We start from the raw sequence: 20,159 nt of genomic DNA on the forward strand, positions 1-20,159 counted from the left end.
GAGAAAAAGAAATTAAAATTCCCTCGTGATAAAAAAACTAAAGTCAGCGATGGCTAACGTCCAAAAGGGGAAAAGAAAAGCCAATGGCACTGTTGACTGTTCCCGTGACATCTGTAACATCTGTGACTAACGTAGACTTCAAGGAACTGTCTACTGAACCCATAGAAAAAAAAAAAAAGCTAAGGCTATCACAGGAAAAAAAAGAAAAAAAAAAACACCCAGGGAAAAGAAGACCGGAAAACTGAAGACACAGAAGTTACTATGACTCACTCTTCCTCAACCATTGCCCTCCAGGGAACATCATGGGTGCGGTCAAAATCTGATCTCGAAATCATAAAAAATCTCTAAAACAGCTAGGGCATTCTCCAAAGCGTAAGGAAAACTTGCACCATTTTCATTTCATATTCAATTTCTCCTTGAGCAAAAGAAAGAACAAAAATCTTTCTAAAAGACCATATCACATCATCTCTTAGTGGCTAACTGATTTCCTCATTTCAAGGACATGGCTTTGAACTTTGTTTTCAAGGCCAAACGGAGGAGACGAGAGAAGAAAAAAATAAAAGTTTTTCATTTGCTCAAATACTTTCTTCCCCTAGCTATTCTAAATTATGAGTGAATTTCCAAAACTTTTACTCAATTAGAACAGGGTATGGAATGTATGGCTCTCAAGTCTGGGTAGTTACAAACTTCTCTATATTCAACAACTCTAGTTACATTTCTTCCAGTAACTTTCCACAACCAAAAACTTTACTATTCATTTAAGAGTTAACTCTAAGTGTACATATACCAGGATTTGATAGAAAACAGCTATCCATATAAAAATTATTCAACTCAAGACTGATAAATATATAACAAAGAGTAATTGAGAATATAATAAGGGATATATTAAGACAATGTATTTAAGACATCGTTGTAAGGTGATTTGCTGTGACATTCCTAGAATGTAGGAATCATCAGTTTAGCTTCTCCTTGGAGACAGTGTGGCCCAAAGTGACAAGCTTCGGAAATGCTGACATATCTTGTTGGGTGGCGTGATGTCAAAGTTGCTGCCTGAGCAGATCAGTGCCATGTCCTGTCTCTATGCACGGGCAGTTACAGAGGTGCCTTATGAATCTGGTTTGTTTGTTTGTTTGTTTTGTTTGTATGGTGTTTTTACGTTGCATGGAACCAGTGGTTATTCAGCAACGGGACCAACGGCTTTACGTGACTTCCGAACCACGTCGAGAGAACTTCTATCTCCAGAAATACACATCTCTGACACTTCAATGGAATGGCCGAGAATTGAACTCGCGACCACCGAGGTGGAACGAAAACACCATACCAACCACGCTATTGAGGCGCTAATAAATCTGAGGCAGTTCTTGGGCGTGAACAATGTGTGAGTTCGTGTGTGTGTGTGCGAGCTTCGGAACTACATAAGATAGTAAGGTAACTAAGCAGAGAGATCGCTACAGAGGCGGCAGTGCCAAGATGGCCTCTGCAACAGTATTTTTGGTGAAGAGTGTGTGAATTCTGTGTTGAAAGGGTTAGCATACTTATTCTTTAGCCAAAGGTGTGGCTTGATTGTATTTTGAATATTTATTTTTAAAATTTTCTATTTCATATGATCTTTTGATTTTAATTTACAATCTTGTGCTTATCGATGTGTTCTCCTGTCTTCTAACAGGCGGTTCTGAGACAAAGGGGAACTGAATATGGTGACTTAATTGATATGGGAACTTATCTGATGTTCCGTAGTGTTACTATGGAGACTGTATTATGACTTGCCCAGTTTTATGACTAAAATAATGTGGGTTATTGTAGGAGAAATAAGGATTGGGTTATCTGAGTTTAATCTTTCATTTAATCATTTTGTTAAGAACCCGAGTTATTTAGTTTATGCCTTGCTCTTAAATAAATGTATTTTTGTAGTTCACGAGTCTGATTTAATTGCCTTAGGTAATGTAGAGAGAGAGAGAGAGAGAGAGAGAGAGAGAGAGAGAGAGAGAGAGAGAGAGAGAGAAAACTAATGTTATTCCAGTGCCTGCTACTCCGGTTCATCGTTACCAAAACCTTTTGAGATTACCCAGGTAACCTGGGTAATATATATGAAGTTCAAATTTTCAAAGACAAAACTGTAGTGTGAAAGCTGACAACTTTACATATTAGAAAGTATAAACTAAAGCAAAACAATGGCAGCATGATAAACTACAAGGACTTCAAAAAATGGACAATGATGGTAGCATCAAAGGATCAGCCTTTTTCGATGACTAGCCGAGATTTCCCATATGAGCTAAATGACAAACTTTGCCAAGGACCATCTTTTGGATATCCTACTTAAAGTCCTTAGGTTAGGTATCTTTGACGTAGTAATTTTTTTTTTTTAACTATATCAATCTCATTCTAAATTGAGCTATTATTTCCTTATATTTTAATCAAGTAAATCTTAGTTTAACCAGGTCACTTAGCTAATTAATACCTCTCCTAGGGCTGGCCCGAATTATTAGATATTTTCACTTGGCTAGGGGATACAGCTTATTGTGGGATCCAAACCACAAAGAAATGAATTTCTAATCACCAGAAATAAATTCCTTATTCAAAGTTGGCAGAGCAAGGAGTCGAACTCACTACTACCGAATCGGTAGGCAAGCATATACGTAAACCAATGAGGAATTCCTATGTTTTAATAAGTACTTTGAATGCTTCCAACATTCACTTAGTAGTTTTGGAGATTTTTGTGGCAGGGATACGCAAAAATCAAATACAAGATCATTTTAACCTAACCTAACCTTGGGAGCCAGATCCTTACATGGTTGTAGAGGAGACTTCCACCTGCCCCACACCTCCAACTCACCTAACCTGGGCACTGTCAATGAAAATTAATAGGGTTGCAACCATACCTTACCTAACCTAGGGTTCCTTGTCTGGAAGAGGTGCTCCCACCACAACCCCCACCTAATGTAACTAATGACAATGTTAATCAAAATGGTTGTCACTTAACCTAACCAAAGACAATGGGACCTTATCAGGTGGTGGGAGGTGGCGAAATCCACCTAACTGGACACCCTACCCACATAACTTAGGTTAATAAGTTCTTTCTTACCTTCAATAAACATTTTTCCTTATTCACAATCAGAACTTGCAAAAGTATCATGGTGACATTAAAATATATCTTTGTATTTCACTCATCATTTCTCCCATCCATAAACCCAACTTTCCCATTGTGGTCCCCAAACATTGTTGAATATGAGAGTCCAATAGCTATAAAAATTATTCCTAACCTACTAATTTCCTAACAAATGAACATCAGAAGCATTAAAACAAACGCAGGAAAAGAATATTTTCAAAATCAGAACTTGCAGAAGTAATGTACTGTGGGGATTTTGAAATACATCGCTGCTATACAGTGGCTATCACTTATTTGAATCCCCCCCCCCCCCTTGCATAACCCCAGTTTCCACTATGGTCCTCGATAATTTAGGCTTTAAGGGGTTCCACTTTCTTTTAACTACTAATTTGTTAACAAAACGAAGACAGGAAAATTTCTAACACTAGAAAAATCAGCTGAAATACTCCAAGAATTGAAGGCTACCTACACAAGGCACCAAAGGAACCATGACCAAGAAGTGATGCCAGTTTCTTCAAGCAATGGCAGAATTTCAAAATGCCACAAGAAAAATCATAACAAAACTCCTATCAGGTTCCAACTTGCTCATGCATTCACATTCACAGATAGAAATAAAATATGCATGAAACACACTGACCATCTTTATCCACAATGCAAAGTGGGTAACTACATTTACTGGTAAAAATCTTGGTAACAGAAAATTTTGTGGATTATATTTTTGAGGACTATTTTGAAATATTGGGTTAGGTCACAAACCTATTAATTTTTATTTTCAAAGCCCCAAGTTAGGTTAGGTTTGGTGGGGTCCCAGCAGCAGCCTAGATTAGGCTGCTGTTTCCCCCCCCCCCATTCTAACACCCCACTGCAGTCCCTAATCCAAGGATATAATGGGGTTCAATATCCCTAATGGCCTATCCACACTAGCAGGCATGCCCGTTAGGCACTGCCAGTTTATATATTCTCTCACTTCTGAAGTAGTGTTGCCTGACAATTGCATTGTTCTGGCTACATACTAGATTGGTCAGTATAGTGGAATGGGAACAATATTTGCCTGTCGAGGAATGCCTGCTAGTGTGGACAGGGCTTAAGACTACTAATATGCTACCAAAATTATTATAAAAAATATTCAACACACTAAACCATTTGGAAATAATTCCCAACTCTGGAATGTGATTGTGGTTCAGTAGAAAAAAAAAAAAAACTCAAACAACTTTATAGTAACCGAGATATTACATCAACACTAGCAGCAGTAATTCTAAAGAATAGTTTCACATGGACTGCAAGGAACTTAACGGGAATACGACATCCAATAGGGATTGGGGCGTCCAATGTATTTCGCCATGTTTAATACTGGCCCCTAGGGGTTAATTACAGTCGTCCGAATAAATATTACTTAAAATTCTTGTTCAGGAGGTAAAACTGAATAGAAAAAACAGCAAATGCCATAGTCTAGGCCGCCGCAGAATAGTAACATGGATCTACCCTAGCAGCATTCATATTTTGAACTTTCCATCCATTTATTACCTATAAAAAACCATTTTATTTGCCACCACATACTAGTTAATATTGACGGTTATGTTTCTAATCTTCCCAATCTCCCACTTCTGTTTCAGAGGACCTTCATTCACAAGATGATTGATTAAAATGTTCTAGATAAAAACCATGCAATATATGCATTTTGGTATGCATTTTTAATCATAGTTTTAGCCTAATACCTTCTTGCATGATTTGCTTAGTCTGCCCAAGCACGGACCACCCAGGGAATTTCTGTTCTAAATGACATCTCAGACCTATAGGCTAGAGGACTGGATGGCTGTAATACACATTTAGTACAATGGCTACACAGGAAGCTAAATTAGCATTCCTTTGAACTCCATACTTACACTTTTGAACTATCAAACTTGTGAAACCTTACAAACCTAAATCATTTGTCATAAAGTCATTGCAATGTGATTGACACAAATTAGTTGTAAACTTACGTTTATCCAAAGCAATTCGACGAACGCCAAGCAAATAACATCAACAATAAAGGTTGGTGAAACGAAATACTAGAGGGGCCAAGAGGACCAAGACCAATGGAGCTTAAAATGTGTATTTTCAATGTCCTTGGACTTCTTCAAGTGTCGCCATCTGTTATTGCCGAAAGTCGTATAGATGTTGCCAGTTGTACATTATTATTAACGTTATTTATTATCTTTTTTACAGAAGAATACATACCAACGAAATGGATCAATATACAAAGTACTGAATAATTATTTGAATAAGTATAAATAGGCATCTCTACAGCGCATTATGAATTATTGTCAATGTGTGCGAATGCATTAAACCTAGCCACTAGGGGGAAGGCAAGCAGCAAGCCAGCCCAACTCAGTGCCGGTCCCGAGCCCAGATAAATAGGAAGGGTTGGAGTCAGGAAGGGCATCTGTCTGTAAAATCTCCTGCCAGAACTTTTATGAAATGAGTCTTACAAGGAATGAGAATAGGGCTAGGTTGTCACCCGGAAGTGACCCACAGATACATTGCCCTAACTCTGTAGACATGCAAGGGCTACCGCATCGGGAGCGAGTGCGGTTAAAGAAGTGAGCTGAGCTCACTACGAGTAGGAACATTAAATGTTGGTACAATGACAAGAAGAGGGCAGGCAATAGCTGACCTTATGAAAACAAGACGAGTAGATATTCTCTGCGTACAGGAGACAAGATGGAAAGGTAACAAAGCGAGGGAACTTGGGGAGGGGTATAAGATGTTCTATAGCAGAGCAAATAAAGAAGGCAGGAATGGTGTTGGAATAATTCTGTCATGCGAAATGAAGGAAATCGTTGAAGTAAATAGAAGAAATGATAGGATTATTTGGGTCAGGCCGATGGTTTAAAAATATCAATGTTAACATCTTTAGTGCATATGCACCCCAGATAGGATGCTCAGATGAAGAGAAAGATCACTTCTGGTCGGACTTAGAGAAGGAAATGGAAAAGGTACCAGCAGATGAAAGATGCCGTGTCGGGGAGATCTGAATGGGCACGTAGGCCAAAATAACCATGTGATCAGCCGTATACATGGTGGGTATGGCTATGATGAAAGAAATGCAGAGGGTGAGAGAATTGTTGATTTTGCTGTGTCCAAGGATATGGTACTGGCGAACACTTTTTTCGCCAAGCGGCAAGAACATCTAGTTACATACAAAAGCGGCGGAAGGTCCAGCCAGATAGATTACTTGATGTATAAGAGGAAATATTTACACGAGGTAAAAGATTGTATGGTCATACCAGGAGACCATGTGAGTGTGCAACATCGTTTGGTAGTGATGGACTTGGTTACGGAAATTGAACAAATAAGGAAGAAAAAATGCAGGGGCCAAAAAGGATTAAATGGTTTAAGCTGAAAGAGATTGAACTTTGTAGACAGTTTAAAGAAAAAGTATTAGAGGAACTAACTCATGAAATTGGGGATGTTGATGAATGGTGGAACAGAACGATGGAAATAATACTGAGGGTTGCTAGAGAAATATTGGGTGAGAGTAGTGGCAAGATGTTCGAAAATAAGGAAACGTGGTGGTTCAGTGAAGAAGTAAAGGATGCAACAAAGCAAAAGAGAGAAGCAAAGAAAAGGTGGGAGGGGACCCAAATGGAAGAGGACTAGATGGCCTATGAGGAAGCAAATAAATTAGCAGAGAAAACTGTAGCAATTGCTTTACAAAGAGCTATATACCAAGGAAGGGCAAGGAAAAATCTTTAAACTAGCACACATGAGAAATAGGAATACCAAGGATATAACACACATAAGACAGATTAAGGATAAGGATGGAAATATACTGAGAAATGAGAGACATAATAAGGAGATGGGAAGAATATTTTGAGGCCTTATTGAATGAAGAAATGAAAGATTTCTAAGAGGAGATGGACACACAAATTGTGGACCAGTCACAGAAATAACAAAAGCTGAGGTTACTGAGAAAGATGAAAAATAGTACAGCGGTGGGACCAGATGGCATACCTGCAGAAGCCTGGAAGGCTCTTGATGAGGAAGGAACTGACATATTGTGGCAGTTAATGAAAAAGATTATGGAAAGTGAGACGATACCCGACAAATGGAGAGAAGTATATTAATCTCAATATTCAAAGAGAAAGGGGACATACAGTGTTGTGAAAATTACCGAGGAATAAAGCTCATGTCACATACACTGAAGGTATTTGAATGAATTATGGATGAAAGATTACGGCAGCAAGTTTTCATCGTTAGACAACAACTAGGATTCATGAAGGGGCTTAGTACTGTGGATGGTATTTTCGCTCTGAGACAAATTATGGAAAAGTACAGAGAGAAGCAAAAGGTCTTGCATATGGCCTTTATAGACCTTGAGAAGGCATATGACAGAGTACCACGACAGGAAATATGGAGATGTCTCAGGGAGAGAGCAGTGATGGAGAAGTATGTCAGAATGATCAGGGAGATGTATAGAAATGTAAAGACCAGCGTCAGATCTACAGTTGGAAGCCCACTTCTGTTTAACATCGTCTTGGATGTGTTAACAGAGGATGTCAGGGAGGAGCCACCATGGTGTTTGCTCTATGCAGATGACATAGTTTTGGTAGCCGAGAACAGGGAAGAACTGGAGGGGAAACTTGAAAGATGGAGATATGCCTTGGAGAGTAGAGGTTTAAGAATAAGCAGGGAAAAAGACAGAAATACTATATGACAACCGAAATGGATGGCGACCAGCAAACAACAATCAAATTAGGCGGAGGAAACATCAAAAGGGTTCATAAATTCAAGTACCTTGGCTCAGTGATTGACAATGAGGGGAACATGGAAGAGGAAATTAACAACCGGATCCAGTGTGATTGGAACAACTGGAGGAAGGTGTCTGGTGTCATATGTGATAGGAAAGTCCCTATAAGATCAAAGGGCAGAGTGCACAAGGCAGTGGTCAGACCAGCAATGACATATGGATTGGAAGCAGCACCTCTAAAGAAAACAGAGGGTAGAAAGTTGAACGTAACCGAGATGAGGATGCTTAGTGGATGAGTGAGTAACCAAAAGGACAGGGTTAGAAATGAACATATTAGGGGTACAGTAAAAGTCACTGATGCATCAAAGAAAGTGCAAGAGGCAAGGTTAAGATGGTATGGCCACCTGATGAGACAAGAAGAGCAACCCATGGCAAGAGAAGTGATGGACATGGAGGTGGATGGAACAAAAAGGAGAGGAAGACTTAAGACCAGGTGGAGAGATTGCATTAGAGATAATATGAGGGAGAAGGGAGTATGGGAGGAAATGACAAGGGACAGAGGTAGATGGAAGAGACTCATTAGAAACGGCGACCCCGAATAGGGATAAAGCTGGGAAGGAGAAGTGTGTGAACGCATTAGAATGAAGTGAGTGAATTGCAATTAGCTTTTTCATTGGATCTTCGAGATTTAAGTACTAATGAATCGCATACAAACAAAAATGAATAAATAAATAAATAAAACTGGAAAAGTATCACAACCCTAACACTGGCGTAACTAGCGATAGTGACGTCAGCGAGGACTCTGAAACTGCCGCTCCATTCCCGTGCTAAACAATAGTGAAGTGGTGAAAATTAAACTTACTTTTTAAGCCTTGAGATCTCAATCAGTTATTTTATTTCACAAAGCTAAAACAGAAACAACACAGCAGATTTACAACGGAACACTAAGAGCTTTGTTAGGAACAAATTCTCTAATAGCAGCATCAAAGTTCCAATTGATTAGTAATTTCATGGTTTATTGACAATATCGCGAGGTTTGATAATATGAGCTGACTCAGTGTTGATCTTCGCTAGTTTTTTATTGGTTTCAACTTGGAGAAGCTCCTCTTACAACTGGCAACGTTTATTCCCACGGTTAAGAACAGTCTCTATGTAATAGCAATATTTGGAGCACAGATTTCAAGGTTGAACTGTTGAATGAACTACCTTTGTTTACTTTGGTTTTATGTATACAGCCCTCCACAGGAATGCTTCCCTTTCTGGTGTTTTCTAAATAAGTTGCTTCTTATATTTTATAACTGCCTTTTAGTGTTTTCTCATCAGTATCGTAGCTCCTGCAGAATAGGAGAGTCTTTAGTTCTTTTCTAAATATACTTTATTCTTGTATGTTCTTCATTTAAGGCGGTATTTTGCTGTATAGTCTGGGTGCACAATGTTCAAATGCTCAGTCACTTTACTTACAATTTGTTCTAAGTTCAAATAGCCTATATGCTCCACTTGTTATGTCTGATCACAATATTCACTTCATGTCTAAAAGAAAACTATTTTTATATTAAATTCTTGCTTTTACTGAAAGCCAATGCAGAAGCTCAAGCGATCCTCCTTCCAGCAACTCTGTCCTGCTCTTCTTGCGAATGTGAATGCATAATGAATTCTCGAAGCAGCCCTCGTTCTACCTGGAACTTGTCTTTGTTGATGTCATCAGGTGAATTGCCCTGGTCGCAAGTATAGTACTCGGCATCCAGAAGCTTCGAATGTTTTAAAACAGAATTTGTCGTCCAGATCTTGGAGCTGATGAAATCTATTAAGTGATTTCCTAATATGATATCAAAAGATCAAAAGATAAGATTTTCTCTCTTCAATGCCTGCTCGCTTACTGTCCAACAGCAGAGTCAATAAATCACTGTTCCATGTTCCGAACTGACGAAATATACTTGAATCTAAAATTATGAGAGACCCGACCTGCTCAAAACCGCCTGGCAGGACCCCCACCATCCAAGACCATCAAGAAAGAAGGCCTGATCAATGTTTTGTGACGTAAGCACGGGTAGTCCGACTGCTAGCACTGAACTACATTGCCAGACAAAAGAAATGTAAACAAACACTCGCCAAAATCTATCATTTTTGGTCTGCCAGTTATTGATTTACTTATTTTCTCATCTACACTAATTAGTGTACACCAAATAATACTTACTCGAACACAAGTTATAAGATTAATATAAAAATGCTGAACCAAAACAATTTGTTTAGTTACAATACAGTCTACCAAAGAATAAACAACAGTGCATAGGTTTACATCACAAAAAAAACATGGTTCTTTCTACTATATGTGAATGAAATAATTCTCTCTTACATACAGTCATTATTTGGTATTTACATTTCTAACTTTCTCTTTGCTAACAGTTATTTTCTTGAACAACAATTACTCAATGAAAACTTTAGTAGAAACCCATATTGTTTAATTTTAATGTTTTTCTGTACTACAACCATCATTACTTATTGGGCAGCTTATCTATTATTTACCTTTTGACATTTAAACCTAACAATTTGTCGGAAATTGTACTTTTCCTAACTATACAAACCTGAGGTCCTTTAACAATAGGAGGGTACTTAGCGGCAGCTGAACCGGTCGTAAGCTTCGAACAAGGGGGTTCGGTAGTTAACTACTTGTCCGGCAGTTGGCGGTCAGCTCGAGTGCGAGGAGAGGAGTCACTTTGCTTTAGGCCCAGGAAACGCAGAGTGAGGGGTGGCATGAGGTGGGACTATATGTAAAGGACCTCAGGTTTGCATAGTTAGAAAAAATACAATTTCCGACAAACTGTTATTTGTTCAGATACGTATACAAATCCTCGGTCCTTTAACAATAGGAAGACTCACTTCTTGGTGGGTGGTATCTGAGTCTTATGAACAGACTGGTGTTCGTCCTACCTTGGATTCCCTCCCTGGTCGTAAGAGCAGAGGGAGGGATCCTAGCCTCTGCCCAGCTGATATGGGTGTGTACCGCAGGATCAGTGATCAGACTTCTGGACCAGATTTATAAGAGGGAGGCAAGCACACCACTTATAAATAGCAAAAAGCAAGAACTAGTTCCTACTTCAAGAGCCAAAGTAGTTATGGGTTTGTCTCTTGTTGGCTTCCACTTCCCCCCCCCTTGTTGGGGAGTGGTGGATAAACACTCCTATCCCTACTGAAAGGGATAGAATGGAGCTCGGTTGTGTAGCTTACCTGCATCGGCCTCCTGTTCAGCGTAGTGACGACCACGGCCCTCTGCCCACAGGTAGAGAAGAACGAAGGAGGAAGAGAAGCCAGTCACACTCTCTTTCACTCATCCATTCATGCAGTCACACAAGGATGCGATGCTGTTCTGTCCGCTCGGGTGCTAGGTAGACTACACAATTTGTTGAGCAGCCACCACGGGTCCCAAGGAAATAGTGTCCAAGGACCTGTGGGTGATATCCCGAAGGTAGAATGAAGTGAAGGTGGTCTGGTTGGCCCAAACCCATCCTTCAGAACCTGCGCCAGGCAGAAGTTCTTGCGGAACCCAAGGGTTGGACCAATACCTCTGACTTCGTGGGCTCTCGGAACGAAAGTGTAACGGGTGTTCGTCACTGCCAGCTGTCTCGTACGCCCTCCTGATCACCTCACGCAGCCAGAAAGAAAGAGTGTTCTTGGAAACTTCTTTCTTGGTAACCCCGGTGCTAACGAAGAGGCGTCAACACTCAGGCCTGAGGTGCCGAGTTCTCTTCAGATAGCGCCGTAGTGCCCTAACAGGACAAAGCAGCATCTCATCTGCATCATTATCGGTGAAATCCTTCAGGGAGGGGATCGGTTAGGACTCGAACCAGTCGTCAGGGACTGAAGGATTCTGAGTCTTCGTTACGAAGTTCGGGACGAAATCAAGAGTCACGGATCCCCATCCCCTGGAATGCTTGACATCAAAGGAAAGACCATGAAGTTCCCCTACTCTCTTCGCCGATGCCAGGGCCAGCAAGAAGAGGGTCTTGAGGCTCAGATCCCTGTCTGACGACTCTCGGAGTGGCTCGAAGGGTCTTTCGTTCAAACTTCCTAGGGACGAGAGTCACATCCCCAACCCCAACCCCGGGGGGCCTGAATTCCCCTGGGTGGGCAAGACCTCTCGAAGCTCTTCATCAGGAGGGAGATCTCGAAAGAAGAGGAGATGTCCACACCTCGCAGTTTAAGGACTAGGGCCAGGGCGGCTCTGTAGCCTTCAACTGCAGAGACTGAGAGGAGCTTCTCTCGGCGAAGGAAGACGAGGAAATCCGCTACCTGCTGAAGAGTGGCTCTGACACCAACCACAGAAGACGGACCACTTCCCCTGGTAGACAGCTGCAGAGGACTGTCTGAGCTATCCAGCCATCTCTGTTGCTGCGCTGCGAGAAAAGCCTCTCGCTCGCAAGAGATGGTGCATAACAGCCAGCTGTGAAGACACAGGGACTCGACGGACCGGTGGTACCAGTCTACATGTGGCTGGCACAGGAGGTTGTGCCAGGGGGGAATTTCTCTTGGCGCTTCGGCAAGCAGAGCCAGCAGGTCCGGATACCAAACGGCCTGAAGTCGTTTGGGCGCCACCAGGATCATCCGAAGGTTCGCAGTGATCAGCGCCCTGCTGATCACTTAGCGAATCAGACAGAACGGGGGAAAGGCATAGACAAAGAGGTCATCCCACGGATGTTGAAGAGCGTCCTCTGCAGCTGCCCATGGGTTCGGTACAACCGAGTAGAAAACCTGGCGTTTCCTGTTGTGCCGGGTGGCGAACAGATCCACGACTGGACGCCCCCACAGGTTGAAGAGCCTTTCCGCCATGTCTGAATGAAGGGACCATTCGGTTCCTATCACCTGATCCAGACGGCTGAGCTAGTCGGCTACCACATTCCTCTTGCCTGGAATGTAGCGGGCCGACAGCTCTACTGAATGTGCCGCAGCCCACTCGTGCACCTGCAACGTCAACTGGTGCAGCGGGAGGGACACTAGGCCCCCGTTTGTTGACGTACGCCACTACTGTGGTGTTGTCACTCATCAACACCACCGAGTGTCCTACCAAACGGTCCCGGAACTCTTGGAGAGCGAGGAACGCTGCCTTGAGCTCCAGGATGTTGATGTGAAGGTGCTTGTCGCGATGGTCCCACACACCTGCAGTCAGCAACTCCTCCAGGTGTGCGCCCAATCCCTCGGTCGATGCGTCCGAGAAGAGCAGCATCTCCAGTGCCGGTGCGAAGAGGCACTCCTTTTACAAGGTTCCTGTCGTCCAGCCACCAGGCTAGGTCCTGCCTCACCTCCTCTGTGAGGGACACGGGGAAGAAGGGAGGGTCTCTTGCCTGTGACCAACACTCCTTTAGTCTCCACTGAAGAGACCGCAGGTGAAGACGCCTGTGAGGGGCTAGCTTCTCGAGAGACGAGAGGTGGCCGATCACGACTTGCCTCTGCCTCCCTGAACCTGCTGATCCGCAAATCTGCGGGGAAGACTTGCCCTACTACCGTGTCAATCAGCATGCCCAGGTATTTCATCCTCTACTTGGGGTCCAGATCTGACTTCTCGTAACCCACTACGATTCCCAGATCGCGGCAGAATTCGAGGAGTCGATCTCTGTCCTGCAGCAACTGCAAACGGGAGCTCGCCAGGACTAACCAATCGTCGAGATACCTCAAGAGATGTATCCCTACCGATTGGGCCCAAGCTGACACCAGCGTGAACACCTGTGGGGCGGTTGAGAGACCGAAACAAAGTGCCCTGAATTGGTACACCGTCCCGTCGAGGATGAAGCGGAGGTACTTCCTGGAGGATTGATGGATGGTATCTAGAAATACGCGTCCTTCAGATCCACCGAAAGCATGAAGTCGTCCTCCCTGATGGAATCGAGCACACTGAACGTGCTATTTCCATCCTGAACTGAGTCTGGCGAACTAATCGGTTCAAGGGGGAGAGATCTATCACCGGGTGCCAGCCCCCCAAAGACTTCTCCACTAGGAAGAGCCCGCTGTAGAAGCCCAGCAACTGATCCTGTACGATCTCCACAGCACGTTTGCTCAGCATGGCTTCTACTTCCTGCCGAAACGTCATGTCCTTGGTCGAGCCAGGAACATAGGTTTGCAGATGGACCGGGTTGGAGGTGAGGGGTGGCTGAGAATCGAAGGGTAGTAGATATCCCTCCCAAAGGACGTTTACTATCCAGGTCTCCGCACCGTAGCGCTGCCATGTTGCCCAATGGCTCGCCAAGCACCCCCCCCACTTCCGGCAGCAGGTGAGGGGGAACGCCATCCCTAGCATTCCCCTCCTCTCTTTGACTTCTTCTTCCCAGATCCTCCTCGAGAGGAGGGCTGGTTGCGGTCACTCCTTACAGCAGAAGTTGAAGGCAGAGTCTTTCCTCTCGGCTTCGACGAGGCGAACGTCTTGGCCGCAGAGAAAGCGCTAGCTAAGCTCTTGGGCTTAGCCGCAATTGTCCGAGGTTGCCCAGCCACCTTGGAGACTGCCTGGTGGCCAAGACAGTCACTGTCATCAGTGCGCCGCTGTTCCACCGCAGCGTCCACCATCTCTCTGGGGAAGAGAAAGGCGGAACCACACCAGTCCGTTGCGAAAACCCAGAGCCGCCTCACCCCCAGCCGCCCTAGTCACTCGGGTGAGTGTTCCCTAAGGAGGCCACGGTTTTCGACACTGTGAAGGACCACAGGTCGAGCCATGAGACTGCTTGGAATGCTGCCATTGCGGTAGATTCCAAGGCAAGTGCCTCCTGCTGCGAGAACCAAAGGTTTTCTGACAGGAGCTGCGGCAGAGACACCCCCGGAGTTAGCCTGGCTAGCTCCGGGTTTAACCTGTTTGGGAGGGCGGCATGGGTCCTCGAAGGCACGTAGATGCCGCCTCTGTCGTGGTAGAGGTGGAGGAAGGAGCTTGGTAGACCTACCGGACCGAAGCGAACCCTCCTGTCCGGAGACGAGACCGTCCACTTGACTCAGTATGCTGTCAGCCAAAGCTGATTGCGGCAGACCCACCATTATCCTGGGTTCCTTCTTAGGTCCCCAGAATGACTCCAAGCCCGGTGTGGGCTCGGTAGGTGGGAGCGGCGATCCTTCCCTGAGGTCGTTGTGCTGACGAATCAGCGCAATTACCTCCGCGAACGACCTCTGGATCTCAGGAGTGACTGCATCCTGTGGCGGCGGACCGTCAAGCCCGTCCAACGAGAATGCCTCCCGAGACCCTCCTCCTTCCACAGGATGAACCACGACAGACCCCTCCCGGTCTCCTCCTGACACTTGCACGTACGATCCTGTTGGTCCGAGAACCATGCCCGGTTCGTAGGGCGTCGTGGCAGGATCGCGAGGAACGCATCGCCTCGCTCTTCCCGGTGAAGCCCGAGGAAGTTGAAGGGATCGGAGAGGCAGACCGGACGCTCCCCCCACACCCACTGGCAGAAACGGTGTGCTGAGGGGGCTGCAGGTGATCGCCAACCCGCGGTGGCAATCGGGCTGCAGGCCTGGCTGAGCGGCTGGACCGAGAACAGCGGCAACGGTCCTGAGCGTCAGAAGAGCTGCTGCTGGTCCCCCTCTCCACCCGGTCCCGGTAGGAGCGGCAGTCAGGGGACCTGCAGAATCCGCTGTCGCGGTGGGAGCGAGGCTGGTTCAGGCAACCGAGGGGACCGCTTCCTCGCTTCAGCCTGCGAGCGGTCTGGGACTGTTGCGTCAACCCTGGGTACCAGTGCGTCACCACGAGAGCGATCGCTGGTCTGGTGAGAGTCGCTTGAGCGACCCCTGCCAGTCTTCCGCTCCGTGCCTGGGTCTTGGCTGTCCGGTCACCCACAGGTAGTAGCCATCTTGCTTGGTGAGACGTACCCGCGTGAAGTCAGATTAATCAACAGATATCACAAGTTTAACATACGACTAGAATTTGAGAAATATCTAGAAGTGTTCGTGAACTATCGGTGATAAGATTAGTGTGAAAATAGTAGGATAAAGCGTCTTCTAAGTTAGTTTATCAAGTGTAATACTGTAAATCAGAACAAGATGGCAGTAAGTTCCAACTGCGGGAAGAAATGGCGTAATTTAGCTTGCTGTTGGCGGATTCCCGCAATACGATGAGGTAGCAGGAAGGGAACTGGCATTTCTCATCTATGAAATCAGCAACAGTCCTAACCAAAAAGATACAAAAGCATTCATAGATATATTAGAAGGATATAATCCTTCAAACTGGAACAAATCTAATGAAAACATCTTGAAAATAATTGAAGAAGTTCCAAATAAAATCCAAGTGGTCAAGAGACTCATAAAGAAAATATACATAAACCAACATATTCCGACAAAGAAAATGAATAAGGTGAATCTTGTGAATATCCTAATTGATGCATTAGGAAAAAGAATGCCAAAAGCATGCAAACTGTGTAAGGTTTGGTATAGCATAGTCAATCCACAAAACCTAATCAGAAAATGTGCTGCATGCAACATTCCGACCCATCCACAGTGTGCTGAGGTAATGCAAGATTTGAGAAAAGATACAAGAATTTTTTGTTCAACATGTCTTATCATGGAATAGACAATGTTATTAAATCAAGATTGAATGTACAAAAATAGTTGAGGATGAGAGAAGAAGGAAGAGGAAGAAGAAGAAGAAGAAGGACGGAACGAAGAAGTAAACAAAATGAAATGACAGAAAAAAATAAGGAAAACAAAGAACAAGATAAAAGTATGGATGCAGAGATACTCATTGATACTACATATGAGGCCCAATAAAGCAGCATACCTACGAAGAAATAAATTACGATATGACAACAGAAAAGCAAAATCCCGAAGAGGCTCTACCCAGATCTACACAATGACGGGAAAGAGAACAAAAAAATAGACAAGAAAGACAAAAATCTGCAACCTTTTGAAAAGAGGGAATGCAGATTTGGAGAAAGATGTTACTACAAACATCCTAAGGTTATGTCACAACTATGAAAAATAAATATGGTAAATGTGCATACCTAGATGGCTATGGGGATGGATTGCGAGATCTGCATCCAAAAATATGCCAAATAAAAAAACCTAAAAAGAAGGAAAAGATGTAAGTTCGCACAAAAAATGCAAATATATGCACCCTGTAGCATGATCATAATCAAATAAATAACCAACCAAGTAATAAAATCCAAAATAAGAAAGAAACAAATAGAGAAATCAAGAATATTCAGGTAAAAGAGAAAAGCAAACCACCAATGAGATATGCAGAGGTGTCAGCAAAAAATTTAAAGCATCAGCTCCGAAATTCTACTCAAGAGATAATAACTGTATTTATTATGCAAGAGGATATTGCAGAAACGGAGAAAATTGCAGATTCAGACACAAAATGAATAATTATGATGAAGGAAGATCAAATATTATAGAAAAGTTGGATTTTTTAATGTCAGAATTTCTGGAAATGAAAAAAAGAACAACATACCAGAACAGGAAAGAGACATGGGAAAATCCTTATTACTACCATTATTAAATGAAGGAGAAAAACATGCAAACCATCATAGTGATGAATGCGCAGGGTTTAGTTACGAGTAACTCAAAAAGAAAATAAAGTACTTAGAAGAACTAACCCAAATTGAAAAGAAATAGATATAATGAATATAAGTGAAACCTGGTATTCCCAAGAGACTGGGAATGATGATCAAATAAAAGGGTTCCAAACTTATAGATCAGATAGAAAAAATAGGAATCAAGGGGGAACCGCAATATATGGGAAAGACAAAAAACAAGGAAAAATATATGAGAAATATAGTAACTCAGAATGTGAACTAATAGCGGTAGAATTTGAATCTGAAAAATTAATGAACATAGTAATATATAGACCTCCTAATACTAAAGAGTTTGACTTAATAATTGAAAAATTGGATGATATATGTAGAAATCACAAGGACTGGACTATTCTCCTATCTGGTGACTTCAACTTTCCTTTCGTAGAATGGAAAGAACGAATAGGAGATTGTGGTTGTACTTATACATATAAAAAAGAAAAGAGAGTAATAGTAGTGCCGAGAAGATAAGAGGCAATTTGAAAAGCTATTAGATATGCTACTAGAATACAACATTCAACAAATAAATCACCTGCCAACAAGAAAGGAAAATACTTTAGACCTAGTATTTGTGAACGAGATGAATTATGTTAAAGAAATAATAGTTTATAATGCGAGTATTTCAGACTAATGTCATAGAATTAACAGTTCATTCCAAAGCAAGTGAAAACAGAGATAAGCAAGAAATGAAAAAGTGGGAAGGATATGGAAAATACAACTTCTACAGTAAAAATATAAAATGGTCAGAAATAAATGAAGAATTAAACAAAGATTGGGATAACATTTTCGTAAGTGATGACATAAGGGTAAATACGGAGATATTATATAAAATATTGGAGAAAATAGTGGATAAATATATACCGAAGAAGAAAAGTAAACATCATTCATGCATACCAAGAGACAGAAGGATCTTGTTCCAGGAAAATCAGAAAGTGGAAAAAAAGGTCTTGCAAAAGAAAAAAATGCATGGAAAGTTATAGAACTAAAAAGTAAGATAGAAAATGCAGAACAAAAGATTATACAATCAAAAGAAAATGAAAAACGGGACTTGGAAGAAAAAACCCTATTAAATATCAAGCAAAACCCTAAACTATTATACTCATATGCGAAGAAGATGAATAAAAGAAGAATAGAAATAGGCCCTCTGAGAATTGAAGGGAGATTAACGAATGAAAAAAAAGGAAATTTGCAACATACTGGCAGAACGATATAAGAGAGAATTCACCCCTAGAATGGATAATGAAGATAATGATATAGAAGTAAGGGACGAAAATAGTGAATATTTAGCTGACATAGAAATTAATGAGGCTGATATTGTGCAGGCAATTAATGAAATTAAAAAATGGAGCTGCTGCAGGGCCGGATGGAGTCCCTGCTATTTTGTTTAAAGAAAGTAGTTCATTCTATCGCAAAGCCACTTGCAATATTATTAAGACAAAGTGTAGATACAGGCAAGATTTATGATGAGCACAAATTAGCATATATCACCCCTACTTTCAAAAGTGGATCAAGACTAGAGGCAAGTAATTATAGGCCTGTGAGTCTAACATCACATATTATGAAAGTGTATGAAAGGGTAATGAAGAAAAATATTATGAAAACATTTAATAAAAAATAATTTGTTTAATATAGGACAACACGGTTTCGTACCCGGAAAAAGTACACAAACCCAACTGTTAGTCCACCGGTGAGAACATATTCCAAAAATATGAAAAGCGTATGAAACAGATGTGGTTTATCTAGACTTTGCAAAAGCTTTTGACAAAAGTAGACCATAATATATTAGCAAAGAAAATTAGAAAACACAATATCATAGATAAAGTAGGAAGATGGTTAAAAGAAGTTTTTACACAACAGAAAACAGATAGTTATTGCAAACGATGAGAAATCGGATGAAACCAAGGTAATATCCGGTGTGCCACAAGGTACGGTGCTAGCTGCAATACTGTTTGTTATTATGATTGAAGACATAGACAGTAATGTTTAAGGATTCGGTAGTGAGTAGTTTCGCTGATGACACAAGAATAAGTAGAGAAATTACTTGTGATGAAGATAGGAACGCTCTACAAAGAGACCTTAACAAAGTATATGATTGGGCAGAGGAAAATAGGATGGTTATTTAACTCTGATTAAATTTGAATCAATAAATATGGAGACAGAGAAGGAAAGCTATATGCATATAGGGGACCTAATAATGAGACAATCACAAAATAAGGAAGCAGTTAAGACCTTGGTGTGATGATGATAGGAACATGTTATGCAATGATCAAATAGCAATTCTTTTTAGCAAAATGTAAAGCAAAAATGGGAATGTTGTTACGGCAACTTCAAAACAAGAAAAAGCTGAACACATGATTATGCTTTATAAAACATATGTTCGTAGTCCACTTGAATATTGCAATATGATATGGTACCCACACTATCAAAAGGATATTGCACAAATAGAGAGTGTACAAAGGTCCTTTACAGCTAGAATAGAAGTTAAGGACCTAGACTACTGGGAAAGACTACAATCCTTAAAATTATATAGTCTAGAAAGGAGAAGAGAACGCTACATGATAATTCAGGCATGGAAACAGATAGAAGGAATAACAGAAAATATCATGGAACTAAAAATATCAGAAAGAGCAAGCAGAGGTAGATTAATAGTGCCCAAAACTATACCAGGAAAAATAAGGAAAGCACACAGGACATTAATCCACTACGCACCAGCATCGATAATGCAGCGTCTATTCAATGCGTTGCCAGCTCATCTGAGGAATATATCAGGAGTGAGCGTAGA

The 20,159-nt window shown here is 42.0% G+C and overlaps 1 protein-coding gene across 1 annotated transcript; it reads left to right on the top strand.

Annotated features, from left to right (window-relative positions):
* Positions 1–6,098: 6,098 nt before the first annotated feature.
* On the top strand, positions 6,099–6,745 carry LOC135215843 (uncharacterized). Its single transcript, XM_064250795.1, has 2 exons — positions 6,099–6,236; positions 6,443–6,745. The coding sequence occupies exons 1-2, from the start codon at positions 6,099–6,101 to the stop codon at positions 6,743–6,745; spliced, it is 441 nt and encodes a 146-aa protein (XP_064106865.1).
* The last annotated feature ends 13,414 nt before the right edge of the window (positions 6,746–20,159 follow it).

The sequence above is a fragment of the Macrobrachium nipponense genome, chromosome 5 (genome assembly GCF_015104395.2).
Source record: "Macrobrachium nipponense isolate FS-2020 chromosome 5, ASM1510439v2, whole genome shotgun sequence".
NCBI lineage: Eukaryota > Metazoa > Arthropoda > Malacostraca > Decapoda > Palaemonidae > Macrobrachium > Macrobrachium nipponense.

What these genes read in the sequence shown, in the direction of transcription:
- LOC135215843 (XM_064250795.1), top strand. Translation starts at nt 6,099, where the DNA reads ATGCCGTGTCGGGGAGATCTGAATGGGCACGTAGGCCAAAATAACCAT. An exon ending in TTGCTGTGTCCAAGGATATG is followed by an intron (nt 6,237 to 6,442) that starts GTACTGGCGAAC and finishes TGAACAAATAAG; the next exon opens with GAAGAAAAAATGCAGGGGCC.